Below are 21,913 nucleotides of genomic sequence, written 5' to 3' on the forward strand. Positions count from 1 at the left end.
TAAACCTTGAAGCAAATGAAATTCAAGGGATGTGCCTCTGATATGGAGTGAGTCTTTTGCATGTTGCACAACCCGGATAAGTCATGTAAAACATTTAGAATAGCTCACAATAGAGTAGTGTGACGTATTTTGATTTCTACAAAAAAATACAGGCTTTATATGCGATTTTTTGATCCAGCAGATGTCGCCCTTGAGCACCAGCATGAAACCAAAACAACTAGCAGTGCATTGTTGTGATAGCATGCTAATGCTAGCAATCTTTATTATGCTCGTATCTTCACATTGTCATTCTTGACAATTAAATATCTGAAGTGCAGCAAAAGGACTCAGCAGTGTTCAATACTTGACTTTGTCTGAAATATTTACCTGTACTTTTTTTTTTTTTTTTTTTACATTATGCATTAAGTTTACCAAATCTGTCATTTGCTAGCCAATCATGTACATATCCCTTAAAGGCTTTATATGTGATTTTTTTCATCCAGCAGATGTCGCCGTTGAGCACCAGCATGAAACCAAAACAACAGCATTGAGATGAGATGAGATGAGATTCAACTTTATTGTCATTACACATATACAAGTATAGAGTAACGAAATGAGGTTTGGCATCTCACCAGAAGTGCAAATAAGCAGAAAGTGCAATAGTCTGTGCTATGTACAGTAATTCTGTGCTATGTACAGTAATTGAGTGCAAGAGTCTGTGCTATGTACAGTAATTCTGTGCTATGTACAGTAATTACAAAATTTACAGATGTAGACAAAAAAGTGAATTATTAGGTAAATCTGGATGGCTGGATTAATGGGATGCAATAAATATAAATAAATGCTATAAATAAGTAATGCTACAAAATAAGTGTATTTTTAGGATTATAATGTACAGATTAAGGTGCAGTGAGCATGCTATACTAATAATATACAGATTAAGATGCAGTGAGCATGTTATACTAATAATATACAGATTAAGGTGCAGTGAGCATGTTATACTAATAATGTACAGATTAAGGTGCAGTGAGCATGCTATACTAATAATATACAGATTAAGATGCAGTGAGCATGCTATACTAATAATATACAGATTAAGATGCAGTGAGCATGCTATACTAGTTTACAGATAATATAAAGAATATGGACATAATATGAACATACTATAATACAATAATACAGATGGATGAGAGATGTGTGTGTGTGACCAGGAGGAGTGGTGGGGGGATGATGGGTGTGAGGTGATATGCAGGGGAAAGGGGGGTCAGCAGGGGGCGGAGAGAGAGAGGGAGAGAGAGAGAGAGAGACAGAGTTCAGAGTTCGGGGGGTAGAGTTCAGTAGAGAAACAGCTCTGGGGAAAAAGCTGTTCCTCAGTCTGCTGGTTCTGGTCCGGAGGCTTCTGAAGCGCCTGCCGGAGGGCAGGAGGGTAAACAGTCTGTGGGCAGGGTGGGAGGAGTCTTTAAGGATGCCATGAGCTCGCCGCAGACAGCGTTTCCTTTGGACATCCTCAATGGCAGGAAGTGGACACCTTGTGATGCGCTGGGCGGTTTTTACCACCCGCTGTAGCGCCTTACGGTCTGCGACAGAGCAGTTTCCGTACCAGACTGAGACACTGCTGGTCAGGATGCTCTCGATCACACAGTGGTAGAAGTTCATCAGTACAGCTGAAGACAGGTGGTGTCTCTTCAGTGTCCTCAGGAAAAAGAGGCGTTGATGAGCCTTCTTAACCAGACTGGAGGTGTTAGTGGACCAGGAGATGTCCTCTGTGATGTGGGTCCCCAGGAACTTGAAGCTGGAGACACGTTCAACAGCCATCCCGTTGATGGGAATGGGGTTGTGCGTGCTTCCTCTTTCTCTCCTGAAGTCCACGATGATCTCCTTCGTCTTACTGGTGTTGAGGAGCAGGTTGTTGTCAGCACACCAGGCGGCCAGATGCTGTACCTCCTCCCTGTAGGCCGTGTCATCGTTGTTGCTGATGAGGCCAATCACCGCTGTATCGTCCGCAAACTTGATGATGGTGTTGGATCCATGTACAGGTCTGCAGTCGTGGGTGAAGAGGGAGTAGAGGAATGGGCTCAGCACACAGCCCTGTGGTACGCCTGTGTTGAGTGTGATGGTGGTGGAGCAGGTGTGTCCTGACCTAACATACTGGGGTCTGTTGGTCAGAAAGTCCATTATCCAGTGACGGAGGGAGGTGTTGAAGCCCAGGTCTCCGGGATGTGTTTAACTTGGAGGGGATGACAGAGTTGAATGCTGAGCTAAAATCAACAAACAGCATTTGTTTAAGTGTGAAAAATCACATATAAAGCCTTTAATTGACCATATTAGGTTGATTTCAGGTTGAAATTACAGTCACGGTGAGCTAAGGAGTGGATGAACGCTAACATTAGCATTTAATAGTTTACAGGGTTTTTTTTGTTGATATTTTAAAGGTAGAGTCAGTAGCATTTTTTGTTGCAGCTTGTACACACAACATTCAAACTGGGCCCCTCCTCCTGGGCTCATCGCCCTCAGAAGCATACACCTACTGTTTGCCGTAGTCTGTATGGTAACTGCTTGTACCTACACTTCAAGCTTGCACAAGCAAACCACCATTGTTCAACACCTTCCTGTCCCAACAGAAAGCAGGTCAACTCTGTGTCCAAGGTTCACCCTAGCTATGCAACGAGCTTTACCCTCTTGCATTTCACCAGATGATGTTGCTGAAATGTTGCTGAATGAAGAGGCAGGAACACAATTTTACCAACAAATAATTTTTTGCAAATGGATTTCTTAGTGTGGAAGTCAAAGGGTTAAAAGAGTCTCTGTTGTTATTTTCCGCTAGACTAGCAATTAAAAGGTATAATTGGAAAGGACTTGTTCGTGTGTAATACATGTGTACTTTAATATGTTTTCATCGAGAATTTGTCGCCATCTTCTGTCACTTCTTGTTACTACAAAGTATAACTCGGGCCAACATGCTGGACAGGACTTCATTTCCCTTTCTTTTAACAGTAGGCAGACATCAGCTACATGATCTAAGGGTTAGGTACAATACACCAAAGACGTTATTAGGAATCCAAAATTATGCAATACTGGTAACTGACTGTAACTGTAAAAGGAAAATTATTGATTTAATATTGAGTCTTAATTAATTTTGATAGCAGTGCACTTTTTCCAAAGATGTAAAAGAAGCAGATTTTTATATCCAATACAGTGTTTATTGATTTAACCCTCACCCACACACAGGCAACAACAAGTATTTGTATAATAAAAACTATGAAGGCACATAATATCAAACTGCAACAAGTTTAACTCCAGGATTTCTAGGCCATTGGATTGACATAAATTAATTTGATTTTGAAATCTTTCCAAGATTCATGAAGAAACATGATGATTCCTGAGTATGAAATCATTTATTGTCTTGATTATTATTGTCGTTAAAGAAAGGGGAAGTAGCTAATCACGTGACCCAACTGTAATGAAAATAGCTTTAAAGAACCCAGTCTGTCCTGATTCCAAGGCAATCAACATCTTTGTAATTCCTTCACAGGTCAGAGCAGACCAAAGAAGGTCACAAAGCTCAGTATGAATTCAAGACGATTTCAGGATGACCCATGAAACCAGCAGGGGGAGGGTTTCCAGGAGCCATCATCACTGGTTGAGGCTGCACATTGACGATGACAGTCTGGTTGTTTTTACGGTATTTCAGCTCACGATGCATCTGGCACCAGGTGCACCACACACAGACACAGGAGGTGGCGATGTCGTTACAGAGACTTCCCTGTGCAGAACCAAGTGTATGGATTACGATCACTTTACGGTATTTCTCAGGTATCATATCATTTCACTAAATTGATTAAATTAGGGTTTTAAAATGATGTCAGTCATATGTCAGAATCACATTTTTGTATGACTTCAAGAAGAGTATCTTCTAACTTCAAATATAAAATCTCTTGAATCAGATAACATTTTTGTAGAGTCACTTTACTTTTCTGCCAACTTGCATTTTGCATAATCATGATAAACAGCACCTTGTGTAAGTTTTAAACCTACACTTGAATATTTCCTGTATCTTGTGCAAAGTTGATATTATTTGGCTTGATTGTTATGGACCAACACAAAAAAAGTTTTAAGTCAAAAATGGTTTAGAAACAACAATATAAAAAAATCTTGGAGAGCCTTTATGTCAATGTGCATCATTGTTGTTACATCATGTTTTACCTTGATACCATATGCGTGTCTTATGCCGACCCTCAGAGACAGGAGAGCAGGAGGCACACACAGAGGTACCCCAATGGCTGATGTTATAGCTGGACTGCAGATGTCACATAACGGGAGACAACGGCTCTCTCCAAAGTTGCTTGAAACCGTGCAGGCCAGGCAAGGACAGCAAAAGAAACCATAGCAGCCTGAAAAATAGAAAGTGTGAAGATGTACTAGAGTGGTGATGAATCATTAAAGTCTTTATATGTGATTTTTCACACTTAAATATAATATAAATCAAGTATATCCTCTGAAAATAACTCTGTGAGTCATGACTGTCTACAATGGGTGTAACACCCGAGTCCCATTGTCTGTGATGCTTTCAGAGTTTTCAGATCAACAAATCACATATAGCCTTTAAAAAGTGGCTTTATTTGGACTTAACAGGCAAATGCAGCGTTACACCCAAAATACTGATATGAATAAAAGTTGTGGTGCGGAGTCTTACATGAGCTTACGTCCTCACAACAGTCAAAGAGACCAGTTTTCCACTCTGTCTGGGGGCGTGTGTTTGACATGTTCATTTCAAATGCTTTCCACAGACACAAAACTTAACCTGTTAACAAAAAGATAAGAGATTAAAGCAGGACAAACCTTAGATAACATGCATTTAAGAATTAATTTTAACAACAGAGATGATGATCTGGATTAGATTTTGAACAATGAACAATATGTTATCCGCAGATATCAAATCACAGATCAATCACAGATATGAAAATATGTTTCCACATCTTTCTTATAACTTTTTTTTCATAGAATATCAAATGCAAAAAAAATGTGTTGATGTGATTTGGTATTAATGAGATATTGTATATATGTATAAAAAGATCGAACATTCTTTAATGAAAGTATTTGTGTCAGAGAGCGATCGACTAAGTGTCTTGACGATCAAGCTTTTGTGTTTGGAAATTCCATTTACAAGCCATCGAATCAACTCATGCTGATGAAGCAGCAGGAGCAATTTGGGTTGATAGACTTCTGCTTCTACCACAGAGCCACAGCCACCCCAAATCCTATGGCCTATGTTTTCTGTAATGTGTTAAAAAAGGAGTCTGTAGGCTCTGTAGCCAGAATGAGCAGCAGCAATGCCTACTCAACTTTTCACACCTTCTGTTTTTGTAAACATCTTTATAGACACACTTTCTGTTATATCAGAGAAATCTCTTAAAAATAACAGCCATCATGGCAAAAATGTCAGTCAATTATCTTTAATCTGTTGCCACTGCAAATACAGACGTCAACAACAGTGGAAGACGCTGCAGCGACAGACAAAACTGTCAACCCTTGTTACCTGGTGAGTGACCCAATTGGCCTTTAAAGGCCATTGACAACATTAGAACCACCATGATGTTAAAAAAAAAAAAAAACATACATTCCTGTAAGATTGCAACTATTTGAATGTTGTAGAAACTTTTCAATTTGTTTTAAAATGCAAAAATTGAAGTGTAGTCTTCAGAATTACCAATGGTAGTATGACCTGATAGATACTTGAACATAACCAACAATTTCATTCTTTTTGCCAGCATCATTTTTCTGTATTTTTTCAAAGCAAATCTTAAAATCTTACCTGACTAAAGTGTAAAGCCTTGTTGTCACCTTGGAAAGCTGTGAGAGACTATTGAATGTAGGAGGAGTGGCATGACATGAGTGTTAAGTGAGTAAGAAAAAAACAATGCTGCAGAACCTGAACCAAACGAGGTGGACACAACGGTCAACATTGAGGGTAGTGTTACCAGCGAAACACATATAAAAGTGACATTCTTTTGCTGGAGAGAGCTGTCTCCTCCCGTCCCCTCCTCTCTGGAGCCGTCACACACGGCGAAGCTTCAGTGTTTAGCCAGCTCTGCATCGGTCTTGAAACCATTCTGCGTTCTATGTTTATTTGAAAAATGCAGAGGCGTTTTAGGTCAGGTAGAATCAGTTATATCAGAACCAGTTTGCTTGCCTGCTTCCTTCGCTGCAACACCTTGTTTGTTTTCCATTTGCCAGGCAAAACCGAGGGGTGTCTAAAACGGATGTTTTGGTGTGCCTTAAAACCGCCTACATTCTCTGGTTAAAACAAAAACAAACCATTCCAGACCGCAATCGAACCTTAGGAGGAGGCGTACTGCCTGCTGCATTGTTGTCAGAGAAGCCAGTGTTGCAGCCAGAAACTCAGGCGAACGCTGAAAGGTCGTTTCACTTGTCTTCACTTTATTGAAGTTTTAACAAAGACTCAGTACCTTCATTCACTCTGCCTATGAGTCTCTGCTGAATCATAACTAAAACTTTCCTGCTAACTCTGGAGCATCGCAACAACAACAACTCTTCTTCTTCGAACCCCTGCATGTCACTGTTTCTCACTCACAGACTCCACCTAGTGGTGTAGATTATGCAGCGCATTTAATTAATAACATGTCAACATGAACTGCTTGAATAATGTTGCAGTTCAGAAAAATACATTAACATTCGCAACTTTGAAGATGAATTCAAAAACGTTATAAACTAAAGAATTTCAAAATGACAAGTACAACAAAAATTAGTCTGTGGGGTCCCCGATAACCAAACAACAATCAAGGTTCTTAATTGACCTGTCACACCAGCACTCTTTTATTGTATAAATAAAATGAATACCAACAGTAGTTTCGGTGCTACCTGTTTGACAGCTATGAATTTCCACATTGGCACAGTTCATTGTAACCTGCATGGGGAAAGGCAAGACATCAAACATACTGAAGACAGCAACTTTCACGTCAAGCCAAATGACCTCTGGTGATGAATATGTACAAGCTGCATTGACATTTACATACTCCTGTCAGCACAGTCATCCTTCAGATTGTGCTGAAGATCAACAAGGTTGTCCTAAAAGTCCTAAAAGGTTGTGACGTTTTGTTAAATGTAAATAAAAACTGAATATGATGATTTGCGAAACATAGACCCCCCTAGGGAATGAAACAGCACGCTATCATCAGACCCTCTGCTTTTTGTACTTGCTATCATATCTCCCAGTGAAATGTGAGAATCAAACACTTTGCCATGATTACACATTTTTAAAACTCTCCAAGAGTTCTGGGTGTAAATACGGTGTCAATGATGGCTACAGAAACCAGGACTAAAATAACATTCCCCCCTCCCTCATTTGTAATTGTCACAGTAAAATGTTAATAACTGTTTCAGTATTTTGTGTTTTACAACATGAAGAGTGATCCCTTTCACTCTGCTGCACTAAGAGTCAGGGAGGAGTCAACCCGGGATTCCAGTTGAATAGTCGAGATTCTTAACTAAGTGACGAGTTAGCGTCAGTGAGTGAGTTAGTGCTAAGAACTGGTTTGACTCCCTAAACGCTAAGCTAATGTGCTTTAGTATTCTCTTTCTCGTCTCCTGTAGTATAGTATGAGATCACTAGACCAAACACTGTGTGATTCTCATCTCATTTTTACCAAGTGCAATTAATATGTTAATCCAAATAGGTATTTGTTGCTCTTTTTGCACTTGAATTGCACATTTGCACACCTCCACTTTGCACTTTAAAGGGGGTCATATTATGCTTTTTCTGGTTTTATATGCTCTTTAGTGTGTTTTCCAAGTGTCCTGTGCATGTTTAGGCACATCTATGTACAAAATTTCGAAGTCCGCAGAAACACGGCTTCTCCTACGTCCTCCTGTTAGCTGTAGCATTAGCTGCATGTAACGCTCGGTTCTAGCCCCTCTCGATAAAAATTTGCCAGTGTGACGTCTTGTCAGTGTGAGATCACTGATCTAAGCCCATTGGCTCGTTGTGGCAAGCCCAGCAGCTCATGTTGCACGCAAGTTAACTTCTGTAGCACGCCCACGATATGCTGTAGCCTGCGGTAGCACAGTAGTGCTAAGGTGCTGAGCGACTGACCAATTACGGCAGAGCTGACAGGCCGACCAATCAGATCAGACTTGGCACACGTGGGGACTCTGAACGTGGGCACTTCAGAGCCTTAGAGAGAGAGTCAGAAGAGAGCCGGTGCATGGAGCGGCAGTTCATCAAAACAGACACTTTTTTATAACTTTAGTTATTGTGAACATACTTTAGTACATAGATTAAATATATGAACCCCAAAATGGGCAGAATATGACCTCTTTAATAACTTGAATTTTCATTCTGGTACGGGCTCTTGACTGATTTTATTGCGCTGTTTTTATTTGGTTTTATATTTTGCTGTGTTGTCTGATTTTTTTTTATCTGTTTTGGTTTATGTTTTATGTTGGTGTTGTCTTTGTGTTTCTTGTCTTCAGTGTGTTCCTGTTACAAACGCAAATTTCCTCTTTTGGGACAATAAAAAAATCTGAATCTGAATTCTCTTAGCACCTTGGTCCTAATCCTCATGAATTCTTATCACATTTCTTGCCGTAAAAGCACCATTACTGATAGTTTCACAGAAAGGAGCATTTGATGAACAAGTGCCACTGATTGTGGCTTTGAGAATAAGTGTCATCTCCATAGATAATTCACACCATGACGTTTATCTTTTTGGATTGTTTTATTCAAACTTGAACAGATAAACTCTCACAATCTGCTCCACAACAGTCCAAAATGTTCTCAACGTTTTTTGAAGCTCTACTGAAGGAGAGCAGACTCTCACCCCCTCCCTTCCCCCACCCCCCCCCCCTCCCCCTCCCCCATAAAGACATTTCCCTTTTTTTTGCATCATGATTATTATACTGGTGAAGTGAAGAGCTCTTAAATCCAAAGTCTCTACAGGTGGGTGTTTCGGTGGGTTGAGATCTGGCTACTGCCAAGGCTGAAGTTTACACACACACACACACACACACACACACACACACACACACACACACACACACACACACACACACACAGACACACACACACACACACACACACAACTATTTAATCACTGAATTGCCTCAACTCAATTATTCAAACATTACATCCAAGCTGTCACACGGCCACTTAAAGGCTCTTGAAGGCAGTTTAAAGCATGAAATGTCTCACTTAAAGTGGAATAAAGTCTGTGTTGGAAATTACTTATTTCAGGGTATCCTGGCATCGGCCCTTTTATGATAATATCTGTCTCTCCATAGTGTAATCTGTTCTGCACATGTTAAATTTACAAATTATCCCTGCACTCAAGTTCACTTCATTTGTCTGTCTACTCACTGTTATATTGAATATTTTCTACTGATAACATGTCTACACTCCTGCACTTTAACTTATGTATCACTGATTGCACAGCTCCCTATGTCAATACTGTTCATTTACAACATTTACATCTACATCCAGCAAAGTATGTTGTATTTAATCTTTTCATATTTAAGACTAGAAGTAATGCTTAGTTAAATCCTGGTTGTATATATTCCCATTCTTAGTTTTGATATTTTTTAGTGCTTATTTACTTTGTATTTAATATTATATTGTGTTTATTTGCTAATATTGTGTGTTTGGATAACCTGCTGCTGTAACGCCACAATTTCCCAGTTTGGGATCAATAAAGTAATTCTATTCTATTCTATTCTATTCTGATAACTTCCACTTTCTCTTTTCAGCTGGACATTTCCCTTAAAGGCTTTATATGTGATTTGTTGATCCAACAGATGTCGCCCTTGAGCACCAGCATGAAACCAAAACAGCTCGTGCTGCATTGTTGTGTTAGCATGCTAATGCTAGCGATCTTTATTATGCTGGTATCTTCACACTGCATGTAAATTTACCTGAAATGAGCGTGATCTAGAAACACAGTTAAGCAGTGAGTACAGTATGTTATTCTTCTTTTCTCTAGTTCCTCAATTAAACAACTTTTATACACGAGGGGAGGAGTCAGCCGGCCGTCCTGGCGATGTAAACAAAGTGAAGATAGGACTCTGAAAACTCTGAAAACATCACAGACAGTGGGACTCGGGTGTTACACCCATTGTAGACAGTCATGACTCACAGAGTTATTTTCAGAGGATATACTTGATTTATATTATATTTAAGTGTGAAAAATCACATATAAAGCCTTTAATAAATATTTCCGTGTCTCCTTCTTTCTCCCCTGCAGGCTCACTTGCGCTCTGTAGACATAAAGATCTTACAGCAGTTGCTTGCGCACCATGAAGGCATCGAGGCCGTGAAATGGCTGATGGAAGAGCGTGGTGGTAATAAGTGGTGGTTATCATTTTTATTGTAGAATGTTACACTGTCAATATCCATCATAAAGAAAAGCTGAAAGGATATTTAAGTTTGTTCATTAACACTGTAACTGCAGGTTACTATGAAGATCCAATCCTTCCAAAAGATGTGTCAAAAACATCAAAACACACAGAGCTGCAGTAAAGAAAGCTTCAGCTCAGTATAATGTATCTGTAACTTTGCTGATAAATAACTAACTCTGCTCTGGTTTCGTCATGTACCTGTTTCCTGTAAAAGTCTTATTTAGCTTTATGCAATTGTAAAAGATCTGGATATTGGTCTCTTCTTTTTAACCAGCTGTTTGGGCACCACCGTGTCCAGCAGCCTCCTCACCAGGCTCAGTCTGCCCGTCCTGATCAGAGCCCGCGACAACTCCGTAACCTCGTCCGTGTGAGTCCTGTACAGGCACCTCAGCTCGGCCTTCACCACGTCCGCGGGGTACCTCTCCTCCGCTTTCTGCACGCACAGCTCCAGCTGTGTGGTGGCGAGGGTGGGGTCCGGGCCTCCTTGCATGAACAGGGCGAGGAGGGCCTGCAGGAGGCAGCGCAGGGCCGTGGTGTCCTTGCTCCCGGGTCTGTCCAGCTCCATGGCCTGCTTGAAGCAGTCTGCGGCGTTCTGCTCCTCGCCCTTCAGCAGGAGGCAGCGTCCTCGGAGCAAGTGGAGGTCCGGCAGGCTGTCGCTCAGCTCAAACTGGAGAGCGTGAGACAGACTCACCAGAGCACAGTTCACCGCCCCTTCATCCACCAAAAGACTCTCCTGGAGGGCGTCTACACCCATGTAGTAATACACCTATAGGAAAAAGAAATCAATCTTTATAGCTAGTCCCTGTAGAACATCTGTCTGTACTGCTCATTATTAGAGGTTTGTGTGTTTACCTGTGCCATCTGCAGGTGAGTCCGCAGACATGGACGCACATTCAGGACCTTGTCCAGGTCTTTCCTGGCTTCAGTTAGCTTCTGTCGGTCTGGGATACCACCATGGCCCTGTTTGGCAATCTCCAGATCTCTGATGTAGAGCATCATATTGATCTAAAATGATAATAATAATAACTTTATTTAGATAACACCTTTTAAAAACACAGGTTTACAAAGTGCTTTGACAAACAGCAAAAACAAGAACAAACTAAACCAAACACAGAAGAACATAAACAACAGCAAGAACATAACAAATGCAAAATACTAAAAATAATTAAATACAATTCAACAGAAAAGAACCCAAAGTGCACAATACCCAACAGACATATAGAACCCGACCATCACAAGAACCATCATAAGAACCATCATAAGAACCATCACAAGAACCATCATAAGAACCATCAAAAGAACCATCATAAGAACCATCACAAGAACCATCATAAGAACCATCACAAGAACCATCATAAGAACCATCACAAGAACCATCACAAGAACCATCACAAGAACCATCATAAGAACCATCATAAGAACCATCACAAGAACCATCACAAGAACCATCACAAGAACCATCATAACAACCATCACAAGAACCATCACAAGAACCATCATAAGAACCATCACAAGAACCATCATAAGAACCATCATAAGAACCATCATAAGAACGCAGGCAACACAAGAACCCAACAACACGAGCTGAGACCAAGAGGAACCAAAGATGTAAGAAACTAAAAGAGATAAAAGCAAATAAAAAGATAACAGCAATAAGAAGGTAAGAGCAGAAAAAGAAATAGAAACAAGTGAATAAATTATATTAAAAAAACAATAATATTAATAAAAATAAAAAGTATATATAGATATAAAACATAAATAGACAAAGTAAGTTAAAACATAAGAGGAGTTAAGATAAGAGCATAAATAAAAGGACAGTAAGAAGTAAAAGAAGATACAAATAGTAAAACCAGTAAGAAAAGAGATTAAGAAGACGACATCACATAAAAGAAAGTCTGTAAAAGTACATTTTAAGAAGGGATTTAAAAGAATTGAGGGAATCTGCGAGTCTCCTCAGGGAGGTCGTTCCAAAATAAAAACCTTCATAAGTATTTCTATTGAACGCCATTTATTTAAGTGAGAGATATGTGCAAAATATGTGAGTTCTTGCATCTTTAAACCATTGTCAATGCATGGATATTTTCAAATCAAAGGATTCCACATGATAATTGAGACCATTTTTGTCCAGCTTTGTCTTTGCATTGTCTTGATCTTTTTTTCGGCTGCGGTACCTTTGCTCGTGTGCAGTAGGCCTGCCAGTTGAGCTCTGGGTCTGGGAGCACGTTCAAGGCCATGTTGCAGATCCCTGTGGACATCTCATGTTTGCCCAGCAGAAAGAAGACCTTTGCCAGAAGGTTCAGAGTGAATGCATCATCACTGGCCAGTTTTATGGCCTGAGGACACAAGACAGTCACATGAAATGTTATTTAAAGATTTTTCTAAAGTAATGTCAGTTGATCTGCTAAAGAAATGTGCCTGGCTGCCAGAAGCCATCAAGACAAATGACACAAGGCTACAGGTTTTGGGATAAGAACGTTTTTCAGTTTTTAGACATTTAGACCTGAAGCTGTACTTCTATAGAGTCGGATATAGCCGGGCTTTCTTTCTTTAACCGTCCCAATTTAGAGTCGTCCAATACAAGGAGGCGTTTAATGCATCATTTGACTCTCTCTGACAAGGGAACAGTTACAAACCTTTTTACAACAAAGTGAAATCCAAAAATCTTAAATTAACTTCCTTCTGAGCAGGTTAGATATACAGCAGAAGTTTCCATGGACTCTAGGCTCAACATACCCTGCTAACTCATGAATCATTCTCTGTAGTATACCCTTCAGGTCCAGGGTAGATAACTGCGTTATGTTTAAAACTTGATATGTAGACGTGTGGGTTAACTCACAGTTCCATAGCAGGACAGAGGATCAGAGGCGGAGAAGCCACAGTCGTGTATAGCCATGGGAACAGTGCTGAACTCTTCCTTCCTCTCCAGCATGAGGCCAACATAACACCAGGCGAGAGCTGAGCAGAGACGTCAGAATCCAAACTTTAAAACAGTTTCTACCCAATGGCCTTTTCTTCAGATTACACATGGAGAGTTGTCACTCTTATTTCACATTTTTGATTTCATACTAAAACAAAGGTTTTGTACAGTTTTAAGCACTTTAAATCAAATACTTTTAGCATGAGCACTGTACCTGCAACAAGATGTCTCTATGGGTGAACAACCAAGGAGATAAATCCAAAAGGTAACATACCGTGTTGACCCTTGTTTTGTGTTTTCTCAGATTCTAGGGATTCTTTCAGGAGTTTCAGGCCCTTATTGTAGTGAGAGAGTCTGGAGTACTCAGAGTCGTCTTCGGTCTTTACGATGTCGTCAAGTCTGCAGTGAGAAAATGGGATTTTCAGGTCATTTTCATGTAACACTTAAATCCTGGCTCAAAGCAAGTCAGAGCTGTACCCACTTTTCATTAGTATCTTAAAACTTTATTTCAAACTAGTTTACAGCATTTGTATTGTTGTATATGTACTTAAATGTATCCTCATAAAGTGTTATGGGGTTTTATGTAACCGAATGTTGTACATTTTGATCTGTTTGTTTACACAAAGGCCCAACTGGGAACACGAGTTGGAAATTAGCAATAGCTATAAACTCTTTATGCAGCACATCAGTTTCATGCTTTGTATTGAAAATATGTTAAATTGCATTGTCCCTATTAAAGGCTTTATATGTGATTTTTTGATCCAGCAGATGTCGCCCTTGAGCACCAGCATGAAACCAAAACAACTCGCGCTGCATTGTTGTGTTAGCATGCTAATGCTAGCGATCTTTATTATGCTGGTATCTTCACACTGCATGTAAATTTACCTGAAATGAGCGTGATCTAGAAACACAGTTAAGCAGTGAGTACAGTATGTTATTCTTCTTTTCTCTAGTCCCTCAATTAAACAACTTTTATACACGAGGGGAGGAGTCAGCCGGCCGTCCCGGCGATGTAAACAAAGTGAAGATAGGACTCTGAAAACTCTGAAAGCATCACAGACAGTGGGACTCGGGTGTTACACCCATTGTAGACAGTCATGACTCACAGAGTTATTTTCAGAGGATATACTTGATTTCTACATTTAAGTGTGAATAATCACATAGAAAGCCTTTAAAATAAACAAATTCTAATTCAACTTCACTGGTGTAGAGGTAAAGTTTGTATTGCACTTTTTTGTACCTGATGTAGATGGTCGCCATTTTAAAATACCAGCTTTGTTTTTCCTCTATTGGTATCTGAAAAAAAATATATATATTATTTATGAGTAGCCATTTATGTGGAATACAATGAAGTTTACTGGCTGGAATAGTCTGTTATCTCTTTATGTTAATGTACAGCATCATTGTTTGATTGCCACCCATAAACACAACGTTGCACTTGTTTGGAATAAAAACGAGCAACATGGAGTTTGTGATCTTACCAGATTCCCTCCATAGTACAGCGCTCTGTTGTAGAGTGTCAACGCCGCCGTCAGCCTCTCCCTCAGGTCTTCCTCGCTGTCCAGCTCCACATCGTAGGGGTACACGTAGGCCTGTTCAGCGAGGCATCGAGCAGCCAGGACCCGCGCCTCCTCCTGAGAGGCCTCTCCTGCATCTAATCCCATGAGGTGGGACACTTTCTCCACGCACTCCGCGGCATCCAGCTCTCTCTTCAGCTTGTCGTACACGTAGCCCAGGTTGGCCCAGGCGTTGAGGTTACCGGGGTCTTCTTTACAAATGCTTCTGAAAAGGCCAACAGACATTGACAATGTTTTTTTTTCTGAGATTTATTCTTGGGCTTTTGGAGTCAGAAACAAGGGCGAGAGAGAGAGAGAGAGAGAGAGAGAGAGAGAGAGGATGAAGAGAGGGAGAGAGAGAGAGAGAGGATGAAGAGATGGAGAGAGAGAGAGAGAGAGAGGATGAAGAGATGGAGAGAGGATGAAGAGATGGAGAGAGAGAGATGGAGAGAGGATGAAGAGATGGAGAGAGAGAGAGAGACAGAGAGGATGAAGAGAGGGAGAGAGAGAGAGATGGAGAGAGGATGCAGAGATGGAGAGAGAGAGGATGAAGAGATGGAGGGAGAGAGAGAGAGAGACAGAGAGAGAGAGAGGATGAAGAGATGGAGAGAGAGAGAGGATGAAGAGATGGAGAGAGAGAGAGAGAGAGAGAGAGAGAGGATGAAGAGATGGAGAGAGAGAGAGAGAGAGAGAGAGAGAGAGAAAATTGTGAAGAGTCAAACTTGCATTGCCTGCTTCAAAGACCTCTGTACATGAGGTGCATGAACTGACTGCTGGACAAACTGGCCTCCACTCAGAAAGAGATTTTTTTTCTTTTACTTAGAAATGAAATCAATTAGATGTTTTTAAGTTGTTCATGGTCTCAAGAGGAGGATGAATCCTTCTTGTTTTTAGTGATTGCTATCCCCTGACTTTTCCTTAAATGCCACAATCAGGTCGATATTTTAAGCTTTCGTTCAGTTTAATGTTAATCTAATGCTATCTTCAGGTCAAGATCCTGATGTCAAGTGTTTCGTTTAATTAACCTTAGCAAAATAGTGAGATTAGATCAACCTGAGCTGCCCTATTTATTCAGAATGAATTAGCGAATAGCTAATGCTAATACTTTCTAACATGCCAATCTGAAATGGTCAACATGGTGAGCGTTATATGCTAAAACATTATCATGTAGCAACGTCATTGATTGCATGTTAGCATATGGGCATTAGCATTTAGCTCATAGCACTGCTGTGTCTAACAAATCTCACAGATCTGCTAGAATTGATTATTTTTGTTATTTCACCATAGCATTCAGTGAAAAACACATATCACTATTATAAATAGTAAAACTTTCATAGCAGCAAAAAACAAATAATGAGATGCTTAGTTTGAAAGATGATGGAACTAAGATATTTCAAATATTTAGATTACATTATAATTGTTGTATCATATGTACTTTATGAGCATTTATACAATAAAAACAGTTGAGTTGATCAAAATAAGTATTACTTACAATCTTTAACAAAAGTTGATTGTAACCATTGATCCTAGGGTATTAAAGGTACAATAATTACAAAAATAAAAAGACTATTTAATAAAAAATGTAACTTATAATAAATGTAAACTGGTAGAAGATATTCATGTGCTCGTCTCACTGGAGCAACACATAATTATGTTCACTTGATATGATGATATGTTTATATTCATAATTGTTTCTTTGAGCCAGTCAAGCCACTTGTTACCAAGCTAGAATATGTTAATCATGTTTGTTATGCAGAATCATGCATTTAAAATTATTCTTAATTAATGCCTTTGCATTTAAGGTTTTTACTTTCAATGATGTTCATAATAATTGCTCAAAGGTCATTTTTATATTTTCAGCTGGCTGAACAGTTAATGTGGTCACACAGCTAAAGCAAGACAACCTGTGTGGTGTTCCCTCTTCAAGATCTCTTCTAAAATCAGCAATCACCTTCTTCTTAAAACGGCTCCTCTTGCTCGCTGGACTCTTATCTCAAGAGTGAAACCTCACCTGAATATTTCCTCTGCCGATTCCAGCTGTTCCAGGTGAAAGGCCAGCAAACCCAACAGATTTCTGACGGCGTACTGAAGACACCCGGCCTCGGCCTCCAGCTCTCCTCGCAGGCTCTCCTGTTTCAGGTAAGTGTCCCTGAGTCTCAGCTTCAACGGCCCGGCGGGATCACAGTTCAGGTTGAGCTCCAGGTGGAAGTGTCCAGGGATATAGTCCAAGTTCTCAATCAGAGACTCGATGTCCTCTGTGCTGTCTCCCTCCATGATCAACCTCCTCCCCCTGATAGAAAAAAAAGAAACTTTATCTGCAAAAAAAAAAATCTGCTTGTAGTTATATTTTTGTCTTCATTTCTTTCTTCCTGCTGAGCCGACAGTTGAATCTGTTGTGAAATAATTTAACCACCCACTTGTGTCCTCACGTTGCAGACAGGTTGAGCAGGTTAGACCTGGGAGTGGCTAGGGAGTGGATTTGCATCGAAGGGGGACATGGTGTATCGATATGGATGAATATTTCCAACGTTTTTTCTCATGAAGAATAATTATCAAATCTGATTATTGTGCATAAATTGATAGCCTTCATCAATATAAACTTTGTTTTTCTGAAGAAAGGCGACTGCATTGCTTCAAAGTTATCTTGGTCTGGCCTTTTCTCTTTAGCACAAGTACCAGCTGACATTTCTTGAAGTCCATTTTGACAGGATGCTAATATTCATGTCTTGAGTTGAGTAAAAATAGTTTAAAGCTTTGTTTTTGTCCCTGCCTGAATCAGCTCTAACAGAAGAATGTGAACCATCAGGATCAGTTTGACGGACACTCTGAAGTGGACCAAATGAAAAAAAAATGTTTTCTACTTCATGTTACTTCTTTAAAAGGAACAAATATTCAATTTCAGAATTCAAAAAAATGTAGGAAAATAGAAAAACATGTTTAGCATGATGCACTCTTGGTGTGTAAATAGCTTGAGGTGAAATGCAGATAGTCTGCAAAGAGAGCAACAAAAGCAAACTTTGACTTTGTATGCTAATGATACTGCAAGCACAAGAGAAGCATTTTTTTGTGTTTCTGATTACGTTATCATACAAATCCATTTTCTTCCAGCTGAGAAAAAACTTGCCCAATGATAAACCAGACAGGGTGGAACAAAAAGAAGAGGGTGTTTAGTGTTGTAAGTGGATTATAAAATGCAATATTTCAAAAGGCCCACATCAAACAGTTTCCAACAAGAGCAAGCTTTCAAAATACAACATGAAAAATGCATGAAGCCTCAGTTCAAAGAGACCTTTAGGAGAGATATTTTTAAAAGAGATCAGCTGACAAGTCTGAGTCCACATTCATCTAAATCAACTTTGAAGAAGTCCAATAGGACTGCGCTTAACATCACACCAATGTAAGGCAAACGTTCAAGGATGCAACAATGAAAACTGGTTTCTTAATAGTATAAACACAGTTGTCAGTCATAATATCATACACCTCGTTACACACATGCAGGTAATGAAACCAATCAGTGGAGGAAACATGCTTTCTAAGGGCAGTTTTAAAGTCTTTCTACGTGATGTTTCACACTTAAATATAATATAAATCAAGTATATCCTCTGAAAATAACTCTGTGAGTCATGACTGTCTACAATGGGTGTAACACCCGAGTCCCACTGTCTGTGATGTTTTCAGAGTTTTCAGAGTCCTATCTTCAGTTTGTTTACATCGCCAGGACGGCCGGCTGACTCCTCCCCTCGTGTATAAAAGTTGTTTAATTGAGGGACTAGCCAGTTTTCTCCACTAGAAGGCAGCCTAGGGAGTAATCAGCCATGCATGAGCTACTAGGGATGCAAAAAGGGCCACATTTGTCTTGTTTTATTCATACAGAAATGGCCCCAAAGATCCCCCTGAAGACATTAAGAAGTCAAAACAGTAACAGTAAGTTATGACTCAGTTCAGAGGAGAACATCACCTTGTAAACTTTGCAGGAGAGAAGAGTGAGTCCTGCAGGAAAAAGCAAAGAGTGGGCAGGAAAAGAGCCCAGCTGGCAGCAGTGAACCCACATCTCACAGATCTCTCAGCGGGTCAGCGAGAGGGCATGCGCTCACAAACATCACACTTTTTAAAAATGTGGCTAGAAACTGCATCACCTGAAGCGAACATGCAAAAACCCACACACACAAATGCCTCGGTGAGCAGTGCTAAACCACCTCAGCTGCCTCTGATACACACGAGATAGACCTACACTCAGAGTGTGTTTCGTAATGTGTGTTCAGCTACAAAATTTGCCTCCTCGTGGGCAGCTTTTTCAATTTCTAACCATGATGTGGGTGTACAGAAAATTCTCTGCTCTCTCTCGAAAACTGTTGCCATGGCGGCGATGCTGGATGGCAAGTTGATTGCGTGGTAACACAATGATTACAGATGTTTGTTTGGATGACTCTGCAGCCTCGAAGCTAAAATACAGAATTTCAGAAGCATTTTGATCATTCAGATGATAGGTTTTTCATCTCAGCCACCAAATGTCAACAACAAAAGGTTTTACGGGGAAGACGGTGACCTCTAATAATCCCTGTGGCCTTTACAGCCCCCCCTGTAAAGCAGGATTAGGATAAGTGTCCCACATTATGAAAATGGTCCTTTTTTGCTTCAAGCTAACCCCTTTTTGACCTATTTCAACATAGCGGGGTCCGTCTTCATTTCTGGTTGGATGAGAGCAAAGATGGCCCACCTGGCAGCATCAAAGATGTCTGAAATGTTTCTCCACAGAAATGTTACATTTACATTGACAGGCGCATGGCTGGGAAATATCAGGGCCCCTCACAAGATGTGACACTGAACACAAAAGATCATAGGATCACAGTAAAGCTCATTAATCCAGACTTTATACCTTCCTATCTACTCTCGCTCGGCTTAACTCGCCTCAGTTGTTAATGCCTTTTGTTAAATGTTCAATATCTGGTTGTAAAAGTGGCTCAAAGCGTTATTAAAAAGAGGATTTAATGATTATTATTAAACTGTGAGGTCGAGAACTGAAGGGAAAGAAGCCTCTCTCTGGCTCAGTGGCTCTCATGCCTTACCGAAAAAAAGGTGAGACCTCCCTAATCCACTTCAGATCCTGAATCATGCTTTCAACAAATTGGTATTTAATGCTGATGTCCATCCCCCTTTTTTTTTGGTTACACACCCCCCTCTTTATCCTTTACTCCACTGAGACACACTTGTGCATTTGATTAGTGCTCACACTGGACCTTTCTAAGCCACTTCATCACCGGTGACTACGACTGTCTTTTCATTCTTAGTCAGCTTCTCTCGGAGTGAGTGCTCGCATGAAAAGCAACTCTTCAGCTCTGCAGAGTCTCTCTCTCTGACTGCAGATTACACTCATCAATGTCTCTTTGTTCAGTCTCTGCGTGTAATTAACATATTATGTTAAGTGCACAACATTTTCTGGAAGTCTTAACAGAGCACATTTTAAAAATCACGACTAACTGTATGGGTTATTAATCATTTAAAAAACATTGGGTCTACATCATCTTGGGTTAAAAAAAAGACCTTCTTACAGGGCTGCAAGTGTTTGTTATTCCATTATCCACTTATCAGCCAAATACTTTTATTATCAATTAACCCTTTAGTGTCAAAAAATGATAAAAGAAATCATCACAACTATCCAGAGCCCTATGTCATGTCTTCAATTATCTTAATTTGTCCAACAAAATGTTTGCTCTTTATTCACTTTTAATCGGCTCTAGCTTGCAGTTGAGAGACGATGACTCTACCAACTTAGCCGCCTGAAGACAGACTTTAAAATACTTTTACGAGAGACAACTTTTTATTCAATATTAAATAAATACAGAAATAAATAAATATGCTCTGAAATAAATACATGAATGAATACATTTTCCTACGAAATTAATTAATATGGCTATGAAATAAACCCTGAAATAAATAAATGAGGCAATGAATATATAATTACATTAATTATTTAATATAATTAAAAACAAATAGGCTATATAAATGACTCAATATAGTCAATAAATGATTAAAAATGGTTCTATTTTGAAAGGAGTAGGCCTACATTTATTTATTTCCAGGGACTTTTAATTGTATTATTATATATGTATGTATTTAATAATAATAATCCCTCTAATCCCTCCATTCCCCCTCAAACCCCCATACAGGACTACCTCACTGGACTGTAAAATACAATATAACGTGCAATATATTTATCTGTATAGTAATTTTACTCATAGTTTTTCTTTTTATATCTATTTATATCTGCACCTTATTTTTATTTTTATATGTAAATACATGCTGCTGTTTTTATCCTGCACTACAACGAGCCAAATGCAATGAAATTTCGTTCTTATCTGCACTGTAAAGTACAAGTTTGAATGACAATAAAGAAAGTCTAAGTCTAAGTCTATTTATTTATTTCATAGGCATATTTATTTAATATTGGAAAAAAATATTTAAAAAATGTATTTAATATTGGAAAAAGAACTTCAAAATGTATTCTGCTAAGGCTTAAACAATTACCTAGTTTAATTATTATAAAATAAAAATAAATTTCTTGTAGTCTGCAATACTAAACCCATGGTGTTCCTGTCGGTTTATTTTATTTTGAAAGTCTTACCGGAAGCTGTATGACTTTACTGTATTGTACTTCACGGTCTGAGGTCTCCTCTCTCACTCTGCGGCTGCTGCTGCTCGCTGTCATCATGCAGGTGGAATCTGCGCAATGTAGCTCCGTGTAGAGATCACCGAGCAGACACAGCAGCCTTCCCCGGCCTGCAGCGACCACACGGCGGACACTGGACTCTGGACACCAGGCTGTGAGCTGCGGGGGAAAAGCCACGCCAATTAAAAAATATATATATTTTTTAAACAGTTTTGAGTTGGTTTTAGATTTCAAAACAGATGTCAATCCAGCTAGAAACAAAACAATAATGTAACATTATCCTGCTGGAGGAACAACACGTTGTTGTGTTGATGCTGTCAGATTTGTTTTGCTCTCTCAGCTGAAGTCACAGAGGATGCTACACCAGCCTATAGGAAGTCACAGTTC

At 39.7% G+C, this 21,913-nt stretch overlaps 1 protein-coding gene across 2 annotated transcripts; it reads right to left on the reverse strand.

Moving 5' to 3' along the window:
* Positions 1 to 8,987: 8,987 nt before the first annotated feature.
* On the reverse strand, positions 8,988 to 21,670 carry ttc22 (tetratricopeptide repeat domain 22). Of its 2 annotated transcripts, none has more exons than XM_065955595.1 (9): positions 21,539 to 21,670; positions 16,871 to 17,149; positions 14,785 to 15,085; positions 14,544 to 14,599; positions 13,578 to 13,702; positions 13,223 to 13,341; positions 12,558 to 12,719; positions 11,239 to 11,391; positions 8,988 to 11,152 (listed from the first exon to the last, which is right to left on the reverse strand). In XM_065955595.1, exons 2-9 carry the CDS (start codon positions 17,131 to 17,133, stop codon positions 10,613 to 10,615), a joined length of 1,719 nt encoding a protein of 572 aa, XP_065811667.1. In that variant the 5' UTR covers positions 17,134 to 17,149; positions 21,539 to 21,670; the 3' UTR covers positions 8,988 to 10,612. The 2 variants fall into 2 exon arrangements, with proteins under 2 accessions (XP_065811667.1, XP_020508396.1); XM_020652740.2 differs by having other exon boundaries at positions 21,482 to 21,618.
* Positions 21,671 to 21,913: the final 243 nt, after the last annotated feature.

The sequence above is a fragment of the Labrus bergylta genome, chromosome 6 (genome assembly GCF_963930695.1).
Source record: "Labrus bergylta chromosome 6, fLabBer1.1, whole genome shotgun sequence".
NCBI classification, from domain to species: Eukaryota; Metazoa; Chordata; class Actinopteri; order Labriformes; family Labridae; genus Labrus; species Labrus bergylta.